At 45.4% G+C, this 24,290-nt stretch overlaps 1 protein-coding gene across 4 annotated transcripts in view; it reads right to left on the bottom strand.

Moving 5' to 3' along the window:
- The window catches only part of SCAI (suppressor of cancer cell invasion), a 97,269-nt gene that overhangs the window by 8,965 nt on the left and 64,014 nt on the right, over positions 1-24,290 (bottom strand). The window contains exons 7-17 of one of the 4 annotated variants that reach the window (XR_012897209.2): positions 23,595-23,691; positions 21,990-22,088; positions 20,030-20,182; positions 18,279-18,380; positions 16,104-16,205; positions 14,891-14,969; positions 12,604-12,703; positions 8,558-8,639; positions 3,481-3,553; positions 1,694-1,785; positions 1,373-1,473 (exon numbers count right to left, since the gene is read on the bottom strand). Coding sequence is in view for 3 of the 4 variants with exons in the window: in XM_075905695.2 (XP_075761810.1) it covers positions 1,373-1,473; positions 1,694-1,867; positions 3,481-3,553; positions 8,558-8,639; positions 12,604-12,703; positions 14,891-14,969; positions 16,104-16,205; positions 18,279-18,380; positions 20,030-20,182; positions 21,990-22,088; positions 23,595-23,691 (1,162 nt within the window). In the remaining variant the exon portion in view is untranslated. Of the gene's footprint in view, positions 1-1,372; positions 1,474-1,693; positions 1,868-3,480; positions 3,554-8,557; positions 8,640-12,603; positions 12,704-14,890; positions 14,970-16,103; positions 16,206-18,278; positions 18,381-20,029; positions 20,183-21,989; positions 22,089-23,594; positions 23,692-24,290 lie in introns of all 4 variants that reach the window. The other 3 variants (XM_075905695.2, XM_075905696.2, XM_075905697.2) reach the window with 3 other exon arrangements.

Genomic DNA, 24,290 nt, shown 5'->3' with positions numbered 1-24,290 from the left:
CAAAAACCCATGCTGAGCTGTTTGACGGGCCAGGTCCGTGCAGAAATTACCAACACTTATCTTCACAGCTCTCTCCCTAGATGCAAAGGCAGTGGCCTGGTTTTCAAGTTACGGCAGCAAGGCATCTGTCTGTTACTGTGGCAGTAGCCAAGCCTTATGACCCCAGGGTGGCCAGGCATGTTTCAATGAACACACAATACAAATGGAACATGAACGCGAGACAGAAGGAGATTTGATACATGTGCTGTCTACACTGCTAATGATATTTTTCTGCAATGCTCAAGCACCAAGCAGGTAACATAAACCTGGGTGCCAACATGCACAGTATGCTTCAAAGAGGATGTAGCACACAGTCTTAGAGGCAGACTTTATGCCTGCCAGAGGAACAATCTTTCTTCCCCCTGTAATTATCTGCAGTCTTATGTTGACACAATCACAGAAGTATAGGGCTAAAAGACGTTGCAAGATGTCTTCAAGTCCAAACTCCTGCAGTGAAACAGGACCCAGTAAACCTAGACCATACAGAAGCCTATTCTGAGCTTAGCTACCCGTATAGTTAGGGAGTTTTGCCTAATACCTAACCTACATCTCCTATTACTTGTTCTTCAATGCACATGGAGCATAACTGATCACCATCCTAAACAGCCCTTCATGAATCTGAAGACTTATCAGCTTCCTTCCCTCACTCCTCTCTCAAGGCTACATGTGCCCAGTTTTTTTTAACCTGTCCTTATGGACCAGGGTTTTTGCTGGACCCTCTCCAGCTTGTCCGCATCTTTTCTTGTGTGGCGCCCTCATTCGCCCCAAAAAGAAAACCATCCACCCACCCACTCCACTTGGGAAGTCATGAATTCTGTGATGCATCCCGATCCTGCAGCCCACCCACTGCTCTCATTTGCAACCTTTCCAGACTGGTGCTATATTTTTGACACAGTGCTCTTGGTGTACATGGCTGTGCACAATTACAGGGCTCTCTACATGAGCATGCACTATGCACCTGCTCAGTACTAGAATGTGTATTTCAGAACTGGTGGGATGTGTCCCAGTGCAGATAAATTGTTCTGTGTTCTACATGGAATCAGAATACAGATGCAATATACTGTAAAACTGGTTATGAGCATTTGTATGCAAAAGGCCTTTTCACGTGTAAGCATGGCTAACATTATCCACTATGTGGTTCACACATACATTCATGAATACTAATTTCAGCATGTGAGGAGTCCACGTGAGCAGTATTAGTGAAGCCCAGGAGCAGAAGAGTCACAGAAACTAGACAGAAGAGCCCTTTATCCTCCAGCCCAGGCAATTCTACGTAAAAACAGAATTTGTCTGGTAACGCTCTCTCAGAAAGGGAAAGGTTTTCCCTGCATACCCGGAAAATTTTGTGCATCCTCATGGTGGCTGAGCAGAAGATGAATCTTGTTAGAAGTAAGCGAAGAAATTCATCCCCAAAAAACTGAAGAAAGGCCTGATCTGCAGAGGAAGAAGGTGACACTTCACGAAAACTGAATTTAGAAAGGCATTTTTGAGGCAGAAGACCTTTGGGAAAACACCAGATGGAACAATTGTGCATTTTCTGCACAAACAAATATTATTCTTTGGCCAGGCTGAGCAATAAAAAGCAGGTAAGAAACCCAACTCTAGTTGTACCACTAAGTTGCTGCAGAGAGTGTGCAGGTCTTTAAGGACATACCTATGGAGCGAGAATGGGTCAGCAGCTGGGCGATATCCCGGTTGATTTTTCTAAGGTAATCTTGACACTTCTCCCACAATCCTCTGCGCATGCTTGATAATCCAGAGACAAATAGGAATGCCATTAAAGGATTGTTCAGAAAGAGGGTGAAGAGGCTACCCCGCTGAGACTGATCTAAAAGCCAATAAACAACAACATGATGCATTCAGCATGTGAAACAGAAGAGCTGTCCCCACCACAGGGCAGAGCCCTGTGCCCCTCCATTCCCGGCTGACCGAGGCAGCAGCATGCAGCGTTCGTGGAAAGCTCTTCCCAGGCTTTGTGGCTAGGGAGCGTGTCACCAGGATAGCAGGCCTCAATTCCACTCAAAGTTCATGAGAGTTCTGTGCATGCTAGGAGCACAGGAGATGCCACATACTTGTGGGAGGTTTAATTCTTTCCCGCTCAGTGCACGGTTTTAAACACCATTAGTGTCAATCTTACAATGTAAGTTGTGGGTATAAGGTGGTCATAAAGGGACCCTAGAACATTTCTTTCTTGTACAGTTTATTAGCATTACCAAATCTGTATATATACGGTCCCCCACCCAAAACGACCTAACGCCCCTGCCTTTGATTGCAGTTACTCTCCAGAAACCTGGTCCTTTCCTTGGGAGTGCTCCTGTCTCGGACAGCGCAAGACAAGAAAGAAGAGAGAAGTCTTTTACTGCGGGGACTGGTCAGTGTCTCAGAGTTACAAGAGGTATTTACTGGTGCTTTACTAACACTACCAGGAAAACCACTGGAGACATTCGCTATTTTAAAAGGTAAGTTCTATTATTTAATGAATTTATTTTTGTTGACAGCTTTCATTTGAACAAGGTTTAATATTTTCTACTCAAAAGTTTCTAGCAAATAATAGAACTTACCTTAAAGCAATTGTGAAGTCTCCAGCTTCTCTCATGCATTCATTTGCTGAGCACCACTTCCTGTGTCTCAAACTATGTCAGCAGCCTGGGCTTCATGCTGGGAAGTAGCAGTAAAATTGGCAGCCCTCACAACACACCAGAACCATTCAGTTATAGGTATTGGAAAGTTAATACGCATCTATTCTTATTTAGCAAATATTTATTTTGCTACCTAAATTAATGGCTGCAGTGGTTCTATTAAGCTCTGACGAGAAGAATCCCTGACCACAGCACAGGCCACACTGGGGAGTCTGTTCTAATGGAAAGGCAGATGGGAATCTGACCGTGGTCACCTTTAACATAGGAATTGCCAGAAATATTCTGGTCTAAGACTTGCCCATATTGGAAATCCATTGTCCCAGGAGATGCACTAATTGTTTGCCTTAAGAAACCCCCCAAAACCTGCACCTCGTACCAGAGATGCTGCAGACTGGGTATTAAGAACTGCTCCTAGAACAGAGTGGGAAACGTTATCTTAGTGACTTCCCCTTTGTAGTGAAGCTTCCCTCAAATGGTAAGAATAGAACAAGTGAATTATGACCCCTGCACTTGATGGTGACTTTCCTGGGCTCTACATCTGCAAAGAAAGTTTCCTCTCTGACCCTTGGTGAAGCTGCCTGGACCGACTCCAGTCAAAACGTGTCATGTTAAAAGTCATTCGCCATGAACTGTCAACGACTATGCCGCTTCAAGCACTGCTCGCCCCCACTGGGGCCATCATCAAGTGAAGAGAGTGCACCAGAAACGATCATTTTGGACGTGGATAAATGGTACATTAAAAATTGCAAGACAATATCATGTAATACAAGTGAAGCTGCCAGGAAAGGCAACACCTTCGTACCTTGTAATGCTTTTGGATACGCTGTTGGAGAAAGCAAGCACACCAGTGGCTGTCCAAACAAGTTTGTGAAATTCTGTAACAGAACAGTTAAAACATCAATTGTTATTTTGTCTTGTTGACTGGAACCTCAATATATGTTTAATACATAGAACTAAAGAGGGGAATGAGCAACCAAGTAGGTGCTAGTTTCAGAGGCAAATTGCTTTTAGAGAGTAAGCCATTACAATAATGGACTTACTTTGAAAATATATTCTGTACTCCAGAGAACAAATCTCTTTTCAGGCCAAAGACCAACTCGGATTAGTATTTTCAATTACTTCCCTTGACATTAGTTTGGCTGTCCAACGCAGGTAAAAATATTGCTTTTTCCTAGCAGGCGGACTGTTCCCGCCAGAGCAAGGGAACCACGGGTATAATGAACGTTAAAATTGGCTCCACTTAAACAAAAAAAAAAGCGTGAACCTTTAAGTAGCTGCTATGCAAACACACTGTTTTGGGTTAATAAAAATACTGTATTTTACAAGAATTAATCCACAGTTCAGAGCACTGCATTGTTCTACACTAGCGGTTTCCAACCTTTTCACTAGTACAGACCCCCAATCACCCCCCCAAAATGTTTGCAGACCCCCCAAAGGCAATTCTAGCCACAATTCTAGTAGTCAGCCGAGTATTTTCTCACTTTTCGTTGACTTATGTCTGTTTGATTAAACATTCCACTTGTGGATGCTTCACTCTGCTCATCAGTGTCCTTTCTCTTCAGCAAGCCTGATTTCAGCCAGATCCATGCTGAATGTATGGCTCATGTTTGTACACTTCTAACTGTCACGATCGTTTCATCACACGAAGGTGCCACAACATAGATTTTCGGACCGCAATTAATAACATTATTGGTAGATATTTAATTTAAAAATAATAATTGATTATAACTTTGCAATGTATTTTAAAATTATTTTCTATGATCATTTTTATTTATATTTTATTTTTTCATGGACCCTCTGCAATACCCTCACAGACCCCCCAGAGGTCCGTGGACCCCAGATTGGGAACCACTGTTCTACACTGACACACACACACACACACACACACACACACACACAGGGAACGCATCTTCTGTTCTAGAACCTATTTCTTATAGAAAAACAGGTCATGAAATATTTCTCTAGTTTAGTTACTAAACGGAGTTGTTCTTTTCTAGCTAACAAGCTTTCTGAAACTGAAGAGTTGCGGTGCCAAATGGGACACCTGGATGTCTGTATGACACCAGCACACACATTCCGGCTAATGAAACAGTGCCACTTCAGTACAATGCAGATGACAAAACCAAAAAGCAATGGATCATATTGAACTATACAGCAGGGGTGGCCAAAGAGGGGAATAAGTGGGGTGGGGGGGGTGGAGCAGAGAGAATATGATAGAGGTCTATAAAATCATGACTGGTGTGGACAAAGTGAATAAGGAAAAGTTATTTACTTATACCCACAATATAAGAACTATGGGTTACCGAATGAAATTAATAGGCAGCAGGTTTAAAACAAGCAAAAAGGAGATTTTTCTTCACTCAGTGCACAGTTAACCTGTGGAACTCCTTGCCAGAGGATGTGGTGAAGACTAGGATTTTAACAGATTTATATAAAGATAGATTTATGGAGGTTAGGTCCATCAATGACTATTAGCCAGGATGCTTAGGAATGGTGTCCCTAGCCTCTGTTTGTCTGGAAATGGGTGATAGGAGGGATCACGTGAGGATTACCGGTTGTGTTCCTTTCCTCTGGGGCGTCTGGCATTGGCCACTGAGGGCAGACAGGATATTGGACTAGATGAACCATTGGTCTGACCCAGTTTGGCCATTCTTATGTTCAAACTGGCTTGCAAGCCACTATGGCTTTCTTACAACTGAAGTGCAGCTTACAGACAAGCCCCCTTTCCTCTCCCCCATCATGTCCCAGCCCGCATTCCTCACCTACCAGCTCTGGGATTCTGTCCTGTGGCCAGGTGGTGGGGTCAGGAGCTCCTGCTAGAGATGACTGACACCTACAGAGTGGGGGGGGGGGCACAATGTAAAGATTTGCCCCCCCCCACCTCCTCCCCGTGAGCACAACCCCCATATTCTTAGCGGCCCCTCCCTGCATCTCCCACGTGTTAGCGCCTCATGGAGGCAGCAGCCAAAACCTGAAGCTGCAGAGAGGAGCTGCTGAGGATATGCAGGGTGCCTGAGAGGCAGCAGCAAAACCTCCAAAGCTCCCTGCAGTTCCCTGCTGTTTCTTTCCCCACAGCTACAGCTTCCAGCTTCAACGGCTGCCAGGCAGAGATGCAGCACTGACTGAGCAGGGCCAGCACACTGACAAAAATTGGGAGGGGGACTACAATCCCCCCTCCCCGATTCTCAGACTTGAGACGACGTCATAGGCAAAGGGTCAACTCCTGCCTGCTCCTCCTCCCCACTATAAGTGTGTTTACCTCAACACGTTTTAACATCCCTAGCTAACACCCTTCTTAAAGGGAACCCCTGCTGGCTAAGCAACAAGGGACAACGTCTCAGAGGACCAGCCCAGCAGGGTATTTCACAGAGGTACGAAGTCCAACTTTAACAGCCATCTCTAAGAGCGCTACATCACTGAGGGCAGGCGTTCCTCCCTGTCATCGCTTTAAACTCTTCCAGAGAAGGAAGGAGAGCGTGCACAAGAGCAGAAAGCAGCTTTTTGGAGAAGGCCTCTGAGCAATTCATGTTCCTGTCAATACTGCTGAGCAGTGCTACAGACATGTCACACCAGCTCCTGTTCTCTCGGAAAGGATCTGAGCAGCAGCATGGGAAGAAGTCACTTCTCTGGCTCGGATGTTTCATGCAGGAACTTTGTCTGCATGGACATGCTCTGCCCACAAAGCATTTCGTCTCCACTCACAACTCACCCAGGGACATTTGCAAACAGCACTAGTTACGTATTCTTACTGCAGGTCACTAAGTACCCATGACATGGGACTTGCATTTACTGGAGGCTGGAAACCACCACCAGAGCTAGGCACACCACTATTTGCCTCTCATTGAGAAGTATGCACTGCTACTTGAATGGGGACAGATTTCCTGCAGGCCAGACAGCAGGCCCTTAACACTGTTTACAAAACTATTTCAAACACTCACCATAACTTTCCTGAGTTAGCTTTAGAGAGTCCCAAAAAAAGGAGTGCATCTAATCACCAATGGCCAACAAGTTCCTAACTCCAAACGCAATTCCAAGGAACATCCGAGTGGCGCCTTCCCCTTGCACACTATCTGGGAGTAGAGGTCTCTCCTTTCTCTCTGCTGCTGCTGGCTGGTTCACGAGCTTGCATAACAACCAACGTGCTGCATTCAAGTTAGAGGTTTGGCTCCCTGATCCAGCACAGAGCACAATGAGGAACAGAACTAGGCGGAGATGGGTGTTTATCTTATTTGCCACACAGAAATTCTGCAGGTCTCCATTTGGACAGGGCTCAGTTATTCCGGTTTAGCATTTACAAAGCAGATTTCTTCCAAAAATATTGTTTAAGACTCAAGTAAGAGATGCAAGCCCAAATGCAGGAATCCACGACCTCCCCAAGACTCCCCCTGCAGGGAACATGCATGTCCAGAGTTGCATGTGTACTGAGGTTCCTCAGTCCTGCCTCTGCCATACCAGACCCGGAGGTTTTTTCAGCAGCTACCCTAGGAATGGAGGAAGAACGGTCTTGCAGTTAAAGTGAAATGAAAATCAAGAGATCTCGCTTTATTTCCATCTTTCACAGATTTCCCCGTGACTGTGGTCAAATCATTTATCCCCTTTCTGTAAATGGGGTAAGCACAGGAGCATGACAAAACTATATTCATAGTAAGATGTCTCAGAGGGGGAGCTGTGTTAGTCTGTAACTTTAAGAACAACGAGTGGTCCTTTGGCACCTTAGAGACTAACAAATGTCTAGAGTCATGAGTGTTTGAGAGTAAAACTCTTGTTACCCAACATCCCTCTCTAAACAGGGGAAACAGGCAGACAATGGACGCTGGACAGAACAGGAATATGCAGCCACTAGACGTCCTTAATGCGCCTTGGAAACACAGCTGCACAGAACCATTTGTCTAACTCCACCTAAGCGGAGTTTAAGAGAAAGGCATCAGGAAGTGACAGCTTTGCATACCCAGCAGGTTTCTGAATGTTACAGTCACTAATGAATTAATGTCATCCAGAGGTGAGTGGTGCCTCTGGAATTAATCTCTCTTGCTTTCACATTATCTGAACTGCAGATTCCTAATAATGATTTGGCACTGAGTAGTCCTATAGTGTCTACCGCATTCAGTCAGAGGAGTGTGTCATATCTCTAGCACATATTATAGGAGACGCAGAATGTATAGCTAATTTTTGTAGCACATTTGTGTTTTAATTTCTCATTTTTTCCCTCATTCAGAGATTCAGATACATGAACACACCTATTTACAAGGCAAAACTCCACGCATTAACACTTTTCTGCCATTTAAAATAGCTCTGAGTAGGATACTTAGTTATTTGGAGCAGAAAAGCACATTAAATGAGCCCCACCAAAAAAGCAATCATATTTAATATAGAATCAAAGTAAGCCTCCCCACAGAGATCTTGGAAATCTTGAACTTTTCTTTTCCTCTAGGAAGATTTATTACTTTCTAATGACAGCCATTCATGTATTGCTAAACATGCTTCTATTCAAAGGATCATAAAACACTAGAATTGGAAGGACCTTGAGAGATCATCAAGTCCAGTCCCTTGTGCTCACAACTGGACTAAGAACCATCTAAGGTTGTCCCTGACAGGTGTCTGTCCAATGTGCTCCTAAAATATCTCCAGAGATGGAGATTCCACAACCTCCCTAGGCAACTTATTCCAGTGTTTCACCACCCGGACAGGTAGGAAGTATTTCCCAATGTCCAACCTAACCCTCCCTCCCTGCAGTTTAAGCCCAGATCCTGCCCCGCATGCACAGCCTCAACAAAAAAGACTCAATACTGCGTGTTTAAAAAGAGAAGCAATGAAAGTAGTAGAGTAGCTGGGGGTTGGCACCATACTCCAGAACACGCATTTGCTTTCAAACCCCTTACCTTATAGGCAACGCTGTTTGAGGAGTCCACAATGATAAACAGGGGCTTTCTTGTGAAAGGGTAGAGATCACCAGGGTGAAGGCTAAAAAAAAAGGGAAAGAGGAGACAATTCGCACCGCACAAGAATTTCTACGACGCTGCTACAGGGACCACGCTGTCCTGCTCTGAGTGAGGAGGTTTCTCCTTAGCTGCCCACATCAAAGGGAGACTAATAGGAGGGAACAAAAAAGCCCCCCACTGAAAGTTGCAGCTCACTTTATAGGAAAGTAAAACAATATTTGAGCAGAAGATTTTCTGCAGTCACTGGTATAGAGTATTAGCCCCAAATCGGAGAGGATTTAAATAATGGATATAAAACATTAGAAGCAGCTGGACAATAGAGCAGGTGTCCAGGATTGTTGAGTAGAAGACAACATAAGCTTTCCTAGCCTTTCGGGAAAATACCTCGGAAGCGTTCATACCCAGTACACCATTCACAATACATAACTGCTGAAAAGTCCCAGTCTTATTAATTTCTCCTCGGTCTGTGTGTGTCATGTGAACCATCTTGCTGTATTGAGTTTTACCTTCCAATGGTATTAGGCCTGGTCTACAAGAGTCTTACATCAATGTTTAGATCAAGGATTCAGCAAACACTGAAACTTAACCAGCACATTTATATTAGGGGGCTGTTAAAAAAAAAATCAATATAGCTATGTCAGTACGAGCACTAACATAGCTGCTTTGAGCAGGGAACTACATTAGCTACATTGGCAGAAGCACTTTTATGATCTACACTAGTAGGGTTTGCAGGTCAGCTACACCAGCAAAACTTTTCAAGTGCAGACAAGGCTGCAGCATCATTTGGATGCAGGTGGAGATGACCATAGAATCACAGAACACTAGAACTGGAAGGGACCTCGAGAGGCCGACAAAAGTCCAGTTCCCTGCCCTCATGGCAGGATGAAGCACCATCTAGACTAGGGGTGGACACTCCAAGAATTGGAAAGTAGTTAAGGGTCGCCCTCTTCCATGATATTAAATGGCGAGCAGGGACTGGGATGGAGGGTTGGTGCAGAAGGGAGCTTGGGGTAAGAGATTGGGATGCAGGAGAGGGTGTGGGATCTGGAAAGAATTTGGGTGAAGGAGGGGGTTGTAACCGGGGGCAGGAGACTGGGGTGTAAGGTCTGGGAAGGGGGATGGGTGCAGGAACAGGAATGCAGAGGGTCTGAGTTACATGAAGTAGGGGTGCAGAAGATCAGGGGGAGGGAGGGGTTGGGGTGCCAGAGGCAGGCTGTAGCCAGGATGAGGTTACGTGGCTAGCTCCTGGCCAGCAGCTAAGCACATCCCCAGCCAGGGTCCCTGCCTTCCACGTCCCAGCACTGGCTGCAGGGGCCATGTGTGGCTCTCAACACTGCAAGCCCAGAGGGGTTAAGGGTAACTCCTATTGGCTGGTAACTGGCCAATTGGAGCTGCAACATTTTGCTGAGGGCGGGGGCAGTGTGTGAAGCCTCTCCTCCCTTGCCTGACTTGCAGTCTTCAACGAGCTGTTCTGAGCACAGTGAAGGTGCAGGGTAGACAAGGAACATGGTGAAGGCTCCTGTGGACTAAATCAGATGGCTTGGTGGGCAGAATTGGCCTGTGGGCCACATTTTGTCCAACCCTGAGCTAGATCTGACAGGTGTCTGTCTAACCTGCTCTTCTAGATCTCCAGTGATGGAGATTCCCACAAGCTCCCTAGGCAATTTATTCCATTGCTTAGCTACCCGGACAGGAAGTTTTTCCTAATGTTCAACCTAAACCTCCCTTGCAGCAATTTAAACCCATTGCTTCTTGTCCTATCAGGTATTAAAGACAATAATTTTTCTCACTCCTTGTAACAACCGCTAAGGTACTTGCAAGCTGCTGTCATGTCCCCTCTTGTTCTCTTTTCCAAACTAAACAAGCCCAATTCTCTCAGTCTTCCCTCATAGGTCAAGATTTCTAGAACTTTCATCATTTTTGTCGCTTTTCTCTCGATCTTCTCCAATTTGTCCACATCTTTCCTGAAATGTGGTGCCCAGAACTGGGCACAATGCTCCAGTTAATGCCTAATCAGCGCAGAAGAGCGCAGAGGAATGACTTCTTGTGTCTCCTGTTAATGCAGCCCAAAATGAGGTTTGTTTTTAACAACAGTGTCCCACTGTTGATTCATATTTAGCTTGTAGTCCACTCTGACCCCTACATCCCTTATTGCAGTACTCCTTCCTAGACAGTCACTTCTCACTTGATTAAGATACTGAACTGAATCTGTCCCAAAATTGATCCCTGTGGAACCTCACTCATTATGCCCTTCCAGCATGTCTGTGAACCACTCTGGGAATGCTTACCCATCTAGTTATGCACCCACCTTATAGTAGTCCCATCTATGTTGTATTTCCCTAAGCATATATATAGTAGCCCAATGTCAGTGACTAACGCTGAAATGCTGGCTGTTGCCTCTGGGAGGCGCTGTTGCCTCTGGGCGGCGCTGTTGCCCGAGTCACGTGCTTTGTCTCTCGCCATGGCACTCAGCCGACTTCTGCGCCGCTGAGCCAGGCCGCCGCAGGGGAGCCCAAACGGCCGCTTGCTCCCCCGCGGCGGCCAGGCTGAGCGGTGCAGAAGTCAGACGAGCACCACAGCAGGAGGTGAAGGGGGTGGGGTGGTGACGTGCAGTGTGACAGCGGCTCCAGGCCCCGCCCCCTGACCGTGAATGTCACCGCCCCTCCCCCCTTCACCTCCTGCTGTGGCGCTCAGCTGACTTCTGCACTGCTCAGCCGGGCCTCCGCATGGGAGCAAGTGCCACAAGCAACTGTTTGGGCTCCACACTCCCCATGCAGCACGGGCCGTTTGGGCTCCGTGGTCCCCCGAGTGAGAGGCAGGAGGGAGAGGAGAGCTGAGAGAGAGAGGGGGAGGCAGTAGGAGGAGAGAGAGAGACACACACACAGAGCAAGAGAACAGAGGCTCAGGAGAGGAGACCGACGTGGAGGAGAGACCTGAAATCCCATCTTACGACAAGCTAATTTGCTAGTTTATTTATAAGAAGGCCATGAGAGACTATATCAAATGCCTTACTAAAGTCTAGGTATCCCACATCCAGCATTTCCCCTTATCCACAAGGCTTGTTATCCTGTCAAAGAAAGCCAATAGCCTGTTCTTTACAAATGCTGTTACTTATCACTTTATCATTTTCCAGATATTTGAAAATGGATTCCTCAGATATTTGCTCCATTATGTTTCCTGACACTGAAGTGAAGCTGACTGGACTGTAGTTTCCTGGATTGTCCTTATTTCCCTTTTTATATAGATGGGTGCTGTATTTGCCCTTAGTCTTGTGGAAACTCTCCCATTTTCCATGACTTTTCAAAGATGACACATAATGGCTCAGATGCCTCTTCAATCAGCTCCTGAAGTATTCTAGGAGGCACTTCATCAGGCCCTGGTGACTTAAAGACATCTAACTTTTCTAAGTAATTTAACTTGTTCTTTTCCTATTTTAACTTTTGAACCTACCTCCTTTTCTCCAGCATTCACTATGGTAGGCAGCCTATCACCACTAACTTTATTGGTGAAAAAAAAGACACAAAGTTGTCTTTCAGATCCTCTGCCATTTCCACATTTTCTGGTTTTGTTTTTCCGTCTTCATTGAGCTCTGGGCCTACCCTATCCTTGGTCTTCCTCTTGCTTCCAATATGTTTTTAGAATGTTTTCTTATTACCTTTTATGTTTCTAGGTAAATTGAGCTCATTTTGTGTCTTGGCCTTTCTAATTTTGCCCCTATATCCTAGTGTTGTTTCTAGTCACAATGGGCAGTAAATATAGCTCAAAAGAAGGTAAGCATCACAGTCAGGCTGATCCCATTCTCTTGCCCTCTCATGGCTAATTCTTCAAACAGGAAACTTGATCCATCTCTGAAGTTCTGTAACTTATGCATTTGATCCACGCACTTTTTTTCCCTTTCAGAAAAGGTAATCAGAAGCAGTGCATCTTTACGGAGAAGAAAAACTCACTTTCTACTTACTTCCCCTTGCTGAGCCCATGAAACTCACCAGTGCATCTCCTTGTAAGATTGGTTACGCTTGTGAATAGCATCGCCATTTATAATGTCCCGGTTACTATTTGTAAGGACACCACCAAAATCATATGGACCTACAAAAGTAAAAAAAGAGCAGAGATTAACTGTCACACCACAATTTGGACTAAGTGTTTGGAGGTATAGGACCAAAAAAAAAAAAAAAAAAAAAAAAAAAATCATGAATCTGAACTAAAGATGGGACAAAGGATAATTAGGAAGAGTTTAAGATGCATGGCTAGTAAATTCTAAAGTATGGTTTTTGGTAATTTTAGTGACTCATCTCATGTTTGGGAATACAACATGCTCAGTAACCTCTATCTTATCCATTTATTCTTCAAAACAACAGAAATGAAAAGCAAGAGACATACTATAACCCACAAGGCTATGTAGTAAAAAAAACCACACAGCTAGGTCAACAGACATCTCCAGGGATGGGAAAAGAATCTTACATGTATTTCTTACAGGACAATCAATACACATTTTAAATACTACTTGAATCAATACGTTCTAGAATTAGAATCGGGCCTTCTAATGAGTTAAGAATCAATTCCAAACCTGAACTTTTCCAGCCTTTGCAGCCATCAGAGCATTGGAAACAAAGCTCATAGGTTGTAGAAAAGTTGGTTTTTAAACCTAGCAGCAATCCAATATTATCAGCCATGTTTCAGATCCAAAGCAATGGCTAAGTCTTTGGAATTCTGTTGTTTATGAAATTCTAATACAAGTTTATACAATTTACAAAGCTATGCTGCACTTTGTCTGGTCCTAATGCAGGGTTAGTGATTATTCCACTCACTGGGGACAGAATCTGGGCTGGCTGCCTAACTGATCGGTGGATAGTGACGAAATTTAAAAAACAGCTATCTCCACAGCCTCTGCAAAAGTGTGCTCGTATAGACAAGAGTCTATTTCCCAGTTTAGTGGGAGTAATGAAACTCCTCTAGTATTAATGGGAGAATTGCATCTATACGGAGACTTGCAAATTCTGCAAAGTTGGATTTCAACTCTGGTGCTTCATTTGCAGATAGTCCTTCCCTGTCTATACCTATAAACCCTTCCCCTCAAGGAATTACTTTTCACTTCTATGGGAAGCTTTAGGATGTCAGGAAAAGAGCAAACTCTCAGGTAGTGCTGTCACAGGTTGCTGACGTGTGATGTGTCAGCCAAAACTGGTCTGTATAATGTAACATTTCAGCCTACAGCTTCCCTCTTCTATCCCAGCATGCAGTGCTCTGTATTTTTTTTGCAGGTCACACTTTCCTATTTAAAAAACACATACACCCAGAACTGTGACTGTAATCGGATTCGTGTGAGCCCGTTGGGATTTGAAAAGTTGGCTGTGAAGCTCTCCACAGGACAAAGACTGGGTACTTCTACAGTAAAGTAGTAAGTAAGAACAAGGTATGCAGTGAGGTGGGACACAATGCTGGTTATGAAGGGCACAATACAGTTAAGACCAAATACAATGGGTTGCATTACATTAAAATGATAAAAGCAATTTTTAAAAAAAAAAATCACTGCCAAACAGAAAGTTTGCAGGGATTTTTTTTCCTTTTAGCATTTTCCAAGATCCACAAATCATGCAAGGAGGATGGAACAAGCATGCATCTTATAAAGGAATGCCAGTCTTAAACAGATGAAGTGCATACAATATTTAGGATGTTTCAAATAATCTCTCTTAAAAGTAAATTAGACAAACGTAAAAATCTTTTAGCTGCATTTGCACTAGTTTGCTAGTTTTAGATGTTTAGACTGTATCTGCATCCCAATATTCTGCTGGTTGGGTAACGGGAAGATGAGGTGAGGGGAATTATTAAAATCATGACAGGGGCTTGAATTGTCACATCAACCAACGTACAACAATCTCTGCAGAGAGACCTTCAGCCCTTTTGCCCCCAATCTCCTGATCCTCTATTTTGACACTTCAGACTGGGAAGAAATGCCAGATGTTACTGAACCATTTTATTATGGTGATTCTTCACTGATGGACCTATTGAGCCATGTGTCTTCAAACTTGTAACATTTTTAATTTTTCACATGTATCAAACTTTTTCATGTCCTTTGAAAAGATTTCAAGTCAGTAGATTATTGTGTGCTGAACACATAGAATTAGCTGCTGGGAGTCCAAGAGAAAGCCAGTCTTGGTAGGTAGATGGGCATATGAAATTGGACTTGTCCTTTAAAAAGGAGGTTTGCAAGATCTCTGAAATACAAAGCAAATTCAAGCCCTGCTCATGACAGGGAGCATTCCTTTATTGTACCTTCACTATCCGAACGACCTGAGGGAAACACGCCAGTGGCCGACAAGTAGATCAGCAGCACACTGTTTGCAGGCAGCTCCTGCAATTCAAGCACAGAAAAAAGGCAGGAGGAAAATGCAGCCATTTACTGAAACAGGCTATGTACATTCTGTATTAGCCTGATGGAACCACTGGCATTTATAGGTGCAACCCTCACCCCCGACTGCTCTTCAGTTTTATGTGGCTCCTTTGCATACATCTATATTGCTGAAATTGACACTTCCTTCAGTGGGTGTTTTGGATAAGGACATAAGAACAGCCAAACTGGGTCAGACCAAGGTCCATCTAGCCCAGTGTGCTGTCCTCAGACAGTGGCCAATGCCAGATGCTTCAGAGGGAATGAACAGAACAGGCAATCGAGTGATCCACTGGGTGGACAGAGTAATGCATGCTGTAGAGGTGCTCAGCTGTAGCTCGTTAGATATGTAATTGATACACCAGGTCCATAGATTGTAAAAGCACAGTTCCCCTGCCCCCCTCCCCCTCCCAAGTCCCCACTTCACTAATATCTAGTGTGAGACAGACTTCCTAGAACGTGGAATCTAAGAGTTAAGCTAAGGCCCCTTTTGGCAGAACAGACTCTCTAGCTATCCCAGAATTCTGAATGAGGTCCTTGCTCCCAGACCCTCCCCCCAAAAAATCATATGCATCCATGTGCCACCTTTCCATTCACTCCCCCCTGTGGGCACTGACATACCACAGACCTCTGCTTTCTGGGGGAGGAGACTGAGCAGGTAGGCATGCACAACACCAAACACAGCCAGGAAGTTTTTAGGCTCTTAAGCTGTGAGACTGCTTTCTCCAAAAGGAAACAAGTTATTTTTGGCAACTAAATCCCAGGTTGCTGATAGTACAAGTACAAACAAAATACACTGGGCCGCACGACTATATTAACTGGAAATGAATTTAGCCACTGTACCTTTGTAGAATTCTTAGTAAAGATACTTGTATGTTTAAATCAGATAAATGTGTCACTAAGACAAACTGATAAGTCATTTAAATCTCCAAGCTATGAAGAGAAAGAAGATCAAGTGTTTTGTCATTTACAATTGAAAAGGGTTACTGAATCCTTGGTTTTCAGGCAAAACAGAAAGGAAACTCGTCTACTTTTATTTAGCAAAGTGTACCATCCCAGAGATTTAATCAACTGACAAATATACCCCATTTTACAAACCTTAAATGCTGCTGCTAGGAACGTGTACAGCTGGCTAAAGGTAGGTTTATACAGCAAGTACTTATGGGGATTTTCCCGCCTAGCAGGTTTCTCAGTCGTCTCCTATTTCAAAAACAAAAAGGACACCATGTGTATTCTTTAAACTTCAATTTATCTGAATATTCATCTTCAATGTGCTTCCCTAACTTATTTTTCTGCCCTTTTAGCATTCGCTAGTGGGTGCCACAGTAACAAAAAGTTCATGTCAGAAACTGTTTGATTGGCAGTCCCCGGGTTACGTACAAGATAGGGACTGTAGGTTTGTTCTTAAGTTGAATTTGTATGCAAGTCGGAACTGGTACATATTGTAGGGGAAACTCTAGCCAAACATTTCTCCAGAGCTCAGTTTTATTCTCCCAAACCTCACTTCCCACAGTCCTTTATTCTCAAGCTGAGGTGTCTGCTGAGAAAAGCCGCTCCGCGTCTCCCTGGTCTGCTGGGGGGAAGCAGCTAGTGCGGGGTTGCCTCACCCCGTTTGTAAGTAGGGATCCGATGTAAGTCGGATCCATGTAACCCGGGGACTGCCTGTATTCAAGCTTACCACTCAATTTAACCTGCCACCAGAATCCTGCTTTATCCTGGATTATAATTTAAAAACTGTGAACAAGGTAAGAAAATGCAGCCCTCAATGTAGTTAGTTCCTAATCTCTTAATAAAGCTCCCTGACCATATCTTCAAGGCCACTCCCTGATACAGTACTTGTAAACCTCATTCTAGCTCAGTGGTTCTCACACTAGTGTATTGGCCACCCCTTTCACACAACACACCTTAGAGTGCCACTCTCCCCATATATTAAAAAACACTTATTTTAAACACGACTGGTTGAACCTCTGCAGCCTGGCATCTAGCAACCTGACTGGCACCAAACCAGAGAATTTGCCAAAACCACAGAAGGTTAAAATGGCCTAGCAGCATCACCAACACTTCTATTGCTTGCTGGGCTCTTAGGAGACACTGACGGTCAATTAGAGCTAAACAGCACAGAACACTGAAAGCCAGGCCTGAGGGCTATCCACAAACTTTATGGGGCTGCGGGAAACTTGGCCCCACCCATGAAAAGTGGACATCTGACTAAATAAAATCATGCCGGACCATAGATATTGCCGGAGCAGAAAGTGCTGGACTAGAGAGGTTCAACCTATATTATAAATGCTGGAGATGAAGCGGGGTGTGGGTTTGGGGCGGACAGCTTGTGACTCACCACATAGTAATTTTGCAACCCCCTAAGGCAGGGCTACTCAACACGCGGCCCATTTGTTTGGGGCCCACGGTGAGGTTTGGTTTTACAAACAGCTCAACATGCGGCCCATGGGTGGAATCCTTTGAACAAGCCTCCATTGGGAACGCACTCCACAATGGCGAGGCGTCTCCCTGGCGGATGAGCAATGAAAGGCGCAAACGGAAGGGCTGGCTGGAAGAGACGGGTACAGGGTGTCGGCATTTCTAGCCCCTAGGGAGGAGGTACCAGGAGCACGGAGGTACTGGGGGAAATGCTTTGCATTCATGCCCATCAATGTGAAAGAACCTATTGGCATATATATTTGCAACTACACTTAAGTTGCAGCCCTCAGCATGTCCTATGAGTATCATTGTGGCCCCTGGGGCTTCCAAAGTTGAGCAGACCTGCCCTAAGGAGTCATGATCCCCAGTTTAAGAACCCCGGTTTTAGCTCCTTGTTTTTAAACTTTACTCACAACCTCTTCCATTTTATTTGTACCTCAACACATTGCTGTGAAGTATGTTGACAAAAGACAAGGACTGCTAATTCATCCCTCTGTCTACAAATGAAACTCAAAATGCATCCTAGCTATCTATTCTGGGCTAAATTAACAGGGATGACCCAGCGGAGGGGGGGGGAATGAAAGTCCAATAAGCAGAAAGGAAACAGAGGGACTTTTGAAGGAAAGCAAACAATGTTCAGTCTTTCACTTATGACCAAACACTACTTGCTACCGAAGCTTCCAGATACAATAAAGAAGCCATTGTTACCCAAGCAGACTTTGGACCCCCTTTTGGTAAGTATCAGAACAAGAGTTGTAATAGTGCATTTGCCATGCTCTATATGCAGAGCAAAGAGAAGATAGCTTAAAGTTAACAGACGTCTTTTACCAAATTTGCAAGTGAAATGAAACTCACCTGCATTCCAGGTTTGTTCATTTGTGAAGCCAAGTTCATTGGTTCCCTTTCTAGTGCTTGCAACATTCGGAACATATCAACTGTTAATTCACTGAACTTTACCTGAAAGAGGAACAGTGCTGTCACTAATGCATCCTGTCTGGCACAGAGAAAATAGGCTCTCTGCTTCCTAATAATTATCCAGGTAAGATCTTTCAACTTAGTACTGAAAAGATGAGACTAAAAGCCTTTACAATATCTAGAAATGTCCAACATTTGTTTAAGATACTTATAACTGCACTGCTTATGTGCAGAAAGCATAGCGGTGACGAAAGCCACTAGACCACACTGTTAGCTAAAGACAGCAAGTTCCCCCTGTGCCGTCGAAAAGACATTCATCTGTTGTATCACCGGTGATGGGACCCTCACACAGAAGAGCCACATAACATGCGACACAACAGATCAGGTTTTTCCAGACAAGACTGTCCCACAGAAGACAGGGCACTATCGCATTTTAAATACACACAACAGACTACAGGCATCAGAGGAGAGATCATTCTTAACTGGCATAATGGCTACAAGTGATTACAAAAGACGTGTGGCAATAGGCGGATTTGGAGAGGTCACTAACCTTGCACCAAGTTGAGCTGGATCAATTTTACCTCTATGGCTGCTCTGCCGTAGGATGTCCCCATGCACCCTTGACTAAAGAATGCAAAGCACCGTGTGCAGGGCTGCACCTGACAGTGCCTTGTATGCCCAGATGAGGGCAGATAACAAGAGGCACAGACCTGCTGTCACCCAGTTCCTCCCTGACCACGAAGGAGCAGGGCTCCGCTGCAGAGGGAAAGCGAGGTGGAGCACCCGTAGGGACAAAACATGAACTCAGTGACTCCAAGGTAACTAACCCTCTCCTTCAGGTGTGTCCCTGTGGGTGCTCCACTGCAGGAGACTCCCCAGCAGTAACTCAACAAAACCAGTCCAAGACAGGTCAGAGAACCATCACCAAAGGTAGCTTCATCCCTAGTAGCAGGTAAGACAGCACAGTGCTTGGGGAAGGCATGAACAGAAGACTGAACTGCAGTCCAACAAGTTTATTAGGGGAAAGTCTTTCAGGAGAGCTCTGCAGCAGCTCAAATGCCCGTCACTAGGGTGAAGATGAGGCAGACCTAGCTGAGGTTAAATCCAAGGTATTTGGCGTCACCCAGAGCGCTAATGGACCAAAACAGAAGACTTAAAAATGGGAGAGAGGAGGTAACCACCCTTCTAAACACAACTGTGTTAAAACTGAGAAATAAAATAATGGACCAAATAAAGAAAATGCTAAGGATCGTATGTTCAAGAAAGGCGGGAAGCGGAGAATCGATAGACATGCAACCTTTCAGGCTCCAGCTGCAGCCAGCTGAGAAAGGACTTAATGGTGGTAGGTTCAGGCCACCTTCAACGTCCTCATCTGGAGACACAAGGTGCTGCTCTGTGCAGCACAGTCCTGTGGACACTGCTTTATATTCTCCAGTCAAGGCTACTCGGATGCGAGAGTAGCCTAGTGTGGAACACGCACATGGACGTATACTTTAGACCAGGCAGTCCTCGCTGGTTAGCGCTCATGTTTGCCAAACGTTCAGCTCATTTACATCTTACCATCCTTGCTAAAGATTTTATATTTGCCTCTTTTGGACTCAGCAATTTCCTTTAGTAGAATTAGGGGCAAAAACCCTAGTTGTTTTCAACTCCAGTAGATCACCGAACATACAATTCCTTGTCTCCGTTACCTGATTATTGCAATTCCCAATAATTAACGCATCTGCAAGAGTGAGCTGTCCAACGATCATTCCCTGCTCCAGCAACGGGGCCCCTGTTTCAGCCAGTCGGTTGGAGGTGATCACGATGGTATTGTCGTCATTTAAAACCATCACAGGATCTGCCTGGAAAGAGAACCAGCACAGAGCATCAATGCCAAGGAAGCCGACAGGGTCCTTGAGCACAAGCAAAAGGGGCTCCGTGTCCTGTCACTCATGGTATCCAATAGCTCAGGGGTTGGCAATCTACGACACGCATGCCATAAGTGGCACGCAAGCGACTGTCATTGGCATGCAAGGTGGGAGCTCAGTCCTACCCCTCCTCCCCCACACAGCCAGGAGCCTGCGCCAGCTTTCCCTTAACGTGTGTGTCTACGTGAGAAAGCACCAAAACATTCTCAGCTAAGCCCAGCCCCCACCGCAGCAGCACCCACTTTCCTCCTGCTCCTGGAAGGTGAGTGTCATGACTGCTCCAGCTGGCAGGGGCAGAGTTGCCCCAGGGCTGTGTTGGGAGGTGGCTGCTCAGGCGGCTGCTCTGGCAGCCCAGGCCATGTTGTGGGCCAGCTGTTGCTGGGGTTGAGGCCACGTAGCGGGGCGGCTGGTGCCGGCATTTCAGGCTGAGAACACATGGCAGGCAGGAGGGCTGCTTCTGCAGTGTGTTGAAGCCACAGCCAGGCAGGTTGTTGCCAGGGGGTGGAAGCCACAAGAATTGGGAGCCACAAGCGGGCAGGCAGGCTGGAGATGGGGACAGGCCCATGGCCACATTGGGGGTGGCTACTTGGGCAGCCTCTCTGGCATGTCATAGCTTGTCAAGCCTCGACTCAGAGGCTTGTGGGCTGCTTGAAGTATCCAACTATAAGCCTGAGATCAGAGAACTCAGCAAGGCCACGGCTCACACTAAACGGTAAGATCTGCATCTTATTTATTAGTGAAACTGCAGGAAGTAGGACTATTATTGACTTTACAAAGTATCACCGGCACACTGACTCGTAAACAGAAGTGAAGAAATTAAATCTCGGCTGAAATGGGAACACCCTTTATTTTCTTAATTTGCCTTTTCTATCCTAAGGCCACAGAGGAATTCCAGCCTGGAAGAGGAGCTGCTCTTCGGGACTAGAAGGAATTTCCGGGGAAATTTAAACACAGACATTTGTGTTGTAGCACTTTTAAGTGTAGTTAGGAGAAACTACCCAGGCAAGATAAACCATCTAACTTAGTCCAGTTCGTTCCCCCTGATTCTGGGAACCTTACACAATCCCTGTGGGCAATCCACATGCAGCCCATGCAGATAACGGATCATGTGGCAGAAAAGTACATGCGTACACATCATAGAAACGGAGAAGAGCAGGACGCGGTCTCCTATTTTAGAGAAGAAATCTTGGTTTTCCTTCGTAGCTATAATTTTGCCCATTTTAAGTCTTGCTGTGCCAAGACATACTGTCAGTGTAACTGCCAAGATTATCCTCTATTTTCCATTACATATTGCTTATGCATTGCCAGAATAATATGCCAATACAAGCATCAAAATACATTCATTTGCAAGTTACTAATAATATAGTCAGAATGTCAGCAAACGGCATCAGCGGGCCTCCCACAAAGACGGGCTGGCAGATCGATGCCAGTTACTATCCCGATGGTTGTTTTCCGATCCCAATGTCACTTGGCCACCAGGTGAGAGAAGGGAGGAGGCGGGTTGCTGGAAGACAGCAATTCTCCTGACGCCTCCACGCGCTGCTAGCTCTGTGTTGCTTGAGGAAATTTGACACGAAAGTCACATGCACCTCAACAGCTTCATTGGCTTGCTCCCAATGGCATGGCTTCAGAGAACAGTCCACAGCAAAGAGTTCCCATGTTTTGCCTTTAAAGTGTGAGTTTGGTTTTTTGAAGGACACTTTCAAACAAACCGCACAGACCAAAGTTCCTTCACTCTCACCTCAACAAAAGCCGCCACCTCTTGAAGAACCAGATTCCACTCCACCTGGTCCTCAGTGTTAAAGCGGTGAGTGTAATCTTCAATCTCATCTGATAATTCCTGAGGTAAACAGGCCAAAGGAAGAAGAATGAATAACTAAATGTAAGGCAGTCAAGTATCACAGGTCAGGTGGCTTCAGCACTGCTTAGATGTCTCATCCCTGAAATTTCATTCCAGAAGTATTGATTGTCACTACCCACAGGCCTTATCCAATATGGAATCTGGCCAAGAAGTTGGCCAACATGTGCAACTTCAGGCCCCAGGATTGCAGGTACTGTGGCTTTGTATTCTCAGAACACAAATGTACGTCAGACAGGCCCACAAGTAAGGGACACAAAATTAACTGGCACACATGCCATGCTATCAAGCCCGTTATTTTACATTCTTGCTATCAAGTTCTCACTCACATCTAAGGTTACAGAGAACTTTGAACAAGTTCAGGAAGTGAATGGCCTGTCTTTCCCAGCTGCCTCCTCCACTAGTTCTTGTTGTGCAGCACTTTGGTATTCATCCCACCGGACCCACACAGGCCAAGAGCAGCACAGCCCACACAACACTGCCAGCACCAGGATATGGCTTGCAGCAGGGTAGGAAGGCCCTTGGGAAGTCCGGCGTTCCCGTCATTACTCTTTGGAAAGCAAGACTCACCAGAAACAGACACCCAGCTTCAGGCACCTCCCCAAGCACAATAATGTTCCCCCCTTCCTGGCAACCAGCACGTCACTGGAACGTAACTTCCTGCCCCCTCCCCCCTTCCCAAGCACAATAAAAAAAGTATCTAATTTGGTCCAGGATATTCTCTCAACTCCAAACATGCTGAAGATCCACCGCTGCTCACTGACATACTCTGGTCTGTATCCCGATCCCCAGTGGTCTACTGTCCCCCTAAGCATGACGCAGTTCTGAAAAGCATGTCTCCCCCTCACCCCTGCCAGGCGCACACAGGCGATGCCTTTCCTGTCCCTTCATGTCTCAAGTCTTTCCCAATCTTGTTTCTGGCAACGCACACTAGATTCTTCTCATTTGCAAGAAATACCCCAGAGACTCCCGACACCAGATTGGAAAGGAACAGACCGCTGTGCTGAGCAGACGGTTTAACAACAAAAAAAGGGGAAAGATTTCATGGAGAGGGAGGGTCATGGAGACATCTGAGGTCAGAGAGAGGTGGGAGGTACAGGCCAGGGAGGAGGGAGGTACACCTAAAGAGATGGCCTCCTCAGCACTCAGACAGCTGAAGCAAGCGTGATGGTCACATCCACACTGCATGGAGTTTATCCAAACCCAGCTTCATGAAATCTGCCTTCCACCAATGGCAAAACCACTCTCTGGTGCCTTACAACTATGAGATGCACAGAACACCTCAGGAAGCAGTTCATCCCACTGCAGCCCCTGAAGAGGTAAGATTAACAGAACAGCAGCAGCAGCTGAGATCTTGTGAGAGATTTTATCTGAAAGTATTCATATCCTGGAAGCTATGACACCCCACTACAAAACAGATCTGCACAATTAGTGTCCTGCATTGCATGGGCATGTACACTTTGCATTGCCCTCACAGAATTCATTTACCTTTACGAGATCCTTCACAACATCCATTTTGTTGAGCAAGAGACAAACCACTATAAACCTTGCATAGTAACGCAGCTTCTTAACCACCAGTTCAGGCCTGGAGAATAAAAAGAAAACACCAATGCAGTGGTTGTGGAAAATGACCATCTGTGCTGACCTAGCAAGAATTCAAGCAATCTAGGGACTCCTCTAATCTAGAGCTGCTGGACATCATCCCTAAAGGGCCCCACCCATCAGCTAAGGCTCAGCAGAGCTCCGTGCTGTCTCCTGCACATCCTCTACTCAAATGCAGGATGTGGGTGGCTGGCGCAGGAGCTGGCCCTACTGGATTTCTGCCAGTGTATGGGCAGAACCTCACTCCTTTATGTGATCTGATGATGGATCACAAGTGAGATTCTGGACCAATGAGTCAAACCCCCAGAGACAACTGAACATTAAACCTCCACAAGTTACATTATGTGTTATAATTGCTTATCACATTTAAAAGGGGACATTTCTGCCAATGACATTGAGTCTGAAGAAGTTCAGACACCCTGACAGGATTGGGGAGATTCTCCAAGGAAAAATAAGCGTGATCCGAGGCCAACAATGAAGGACACTAAAATGGTTTAGTCTAGCTTCAGACTTTCAGTGAACATGTTTAGAGGGAAAAAAATAAAAATCAGTAAGTCCCTAGACTCTGCCAATCAAATCAAA

This window comes from Pelodiscus sinensis, chromosome 23 (genome assembly GCF_052426305.1).
Source record: "Pelodiscus sinensis isolate ZL-2025 chromosome 23, ASM5242630v1, whole genome shotgun sequence".
NCBI lineage: Eukaryota > Metazoa > Chordata > Testudines > Trionychidae > Pelodiscus > Pelodiscus sinensis.
This window is presented reverse-complemented; position numbering and strand designations above follow the sequence as displayed.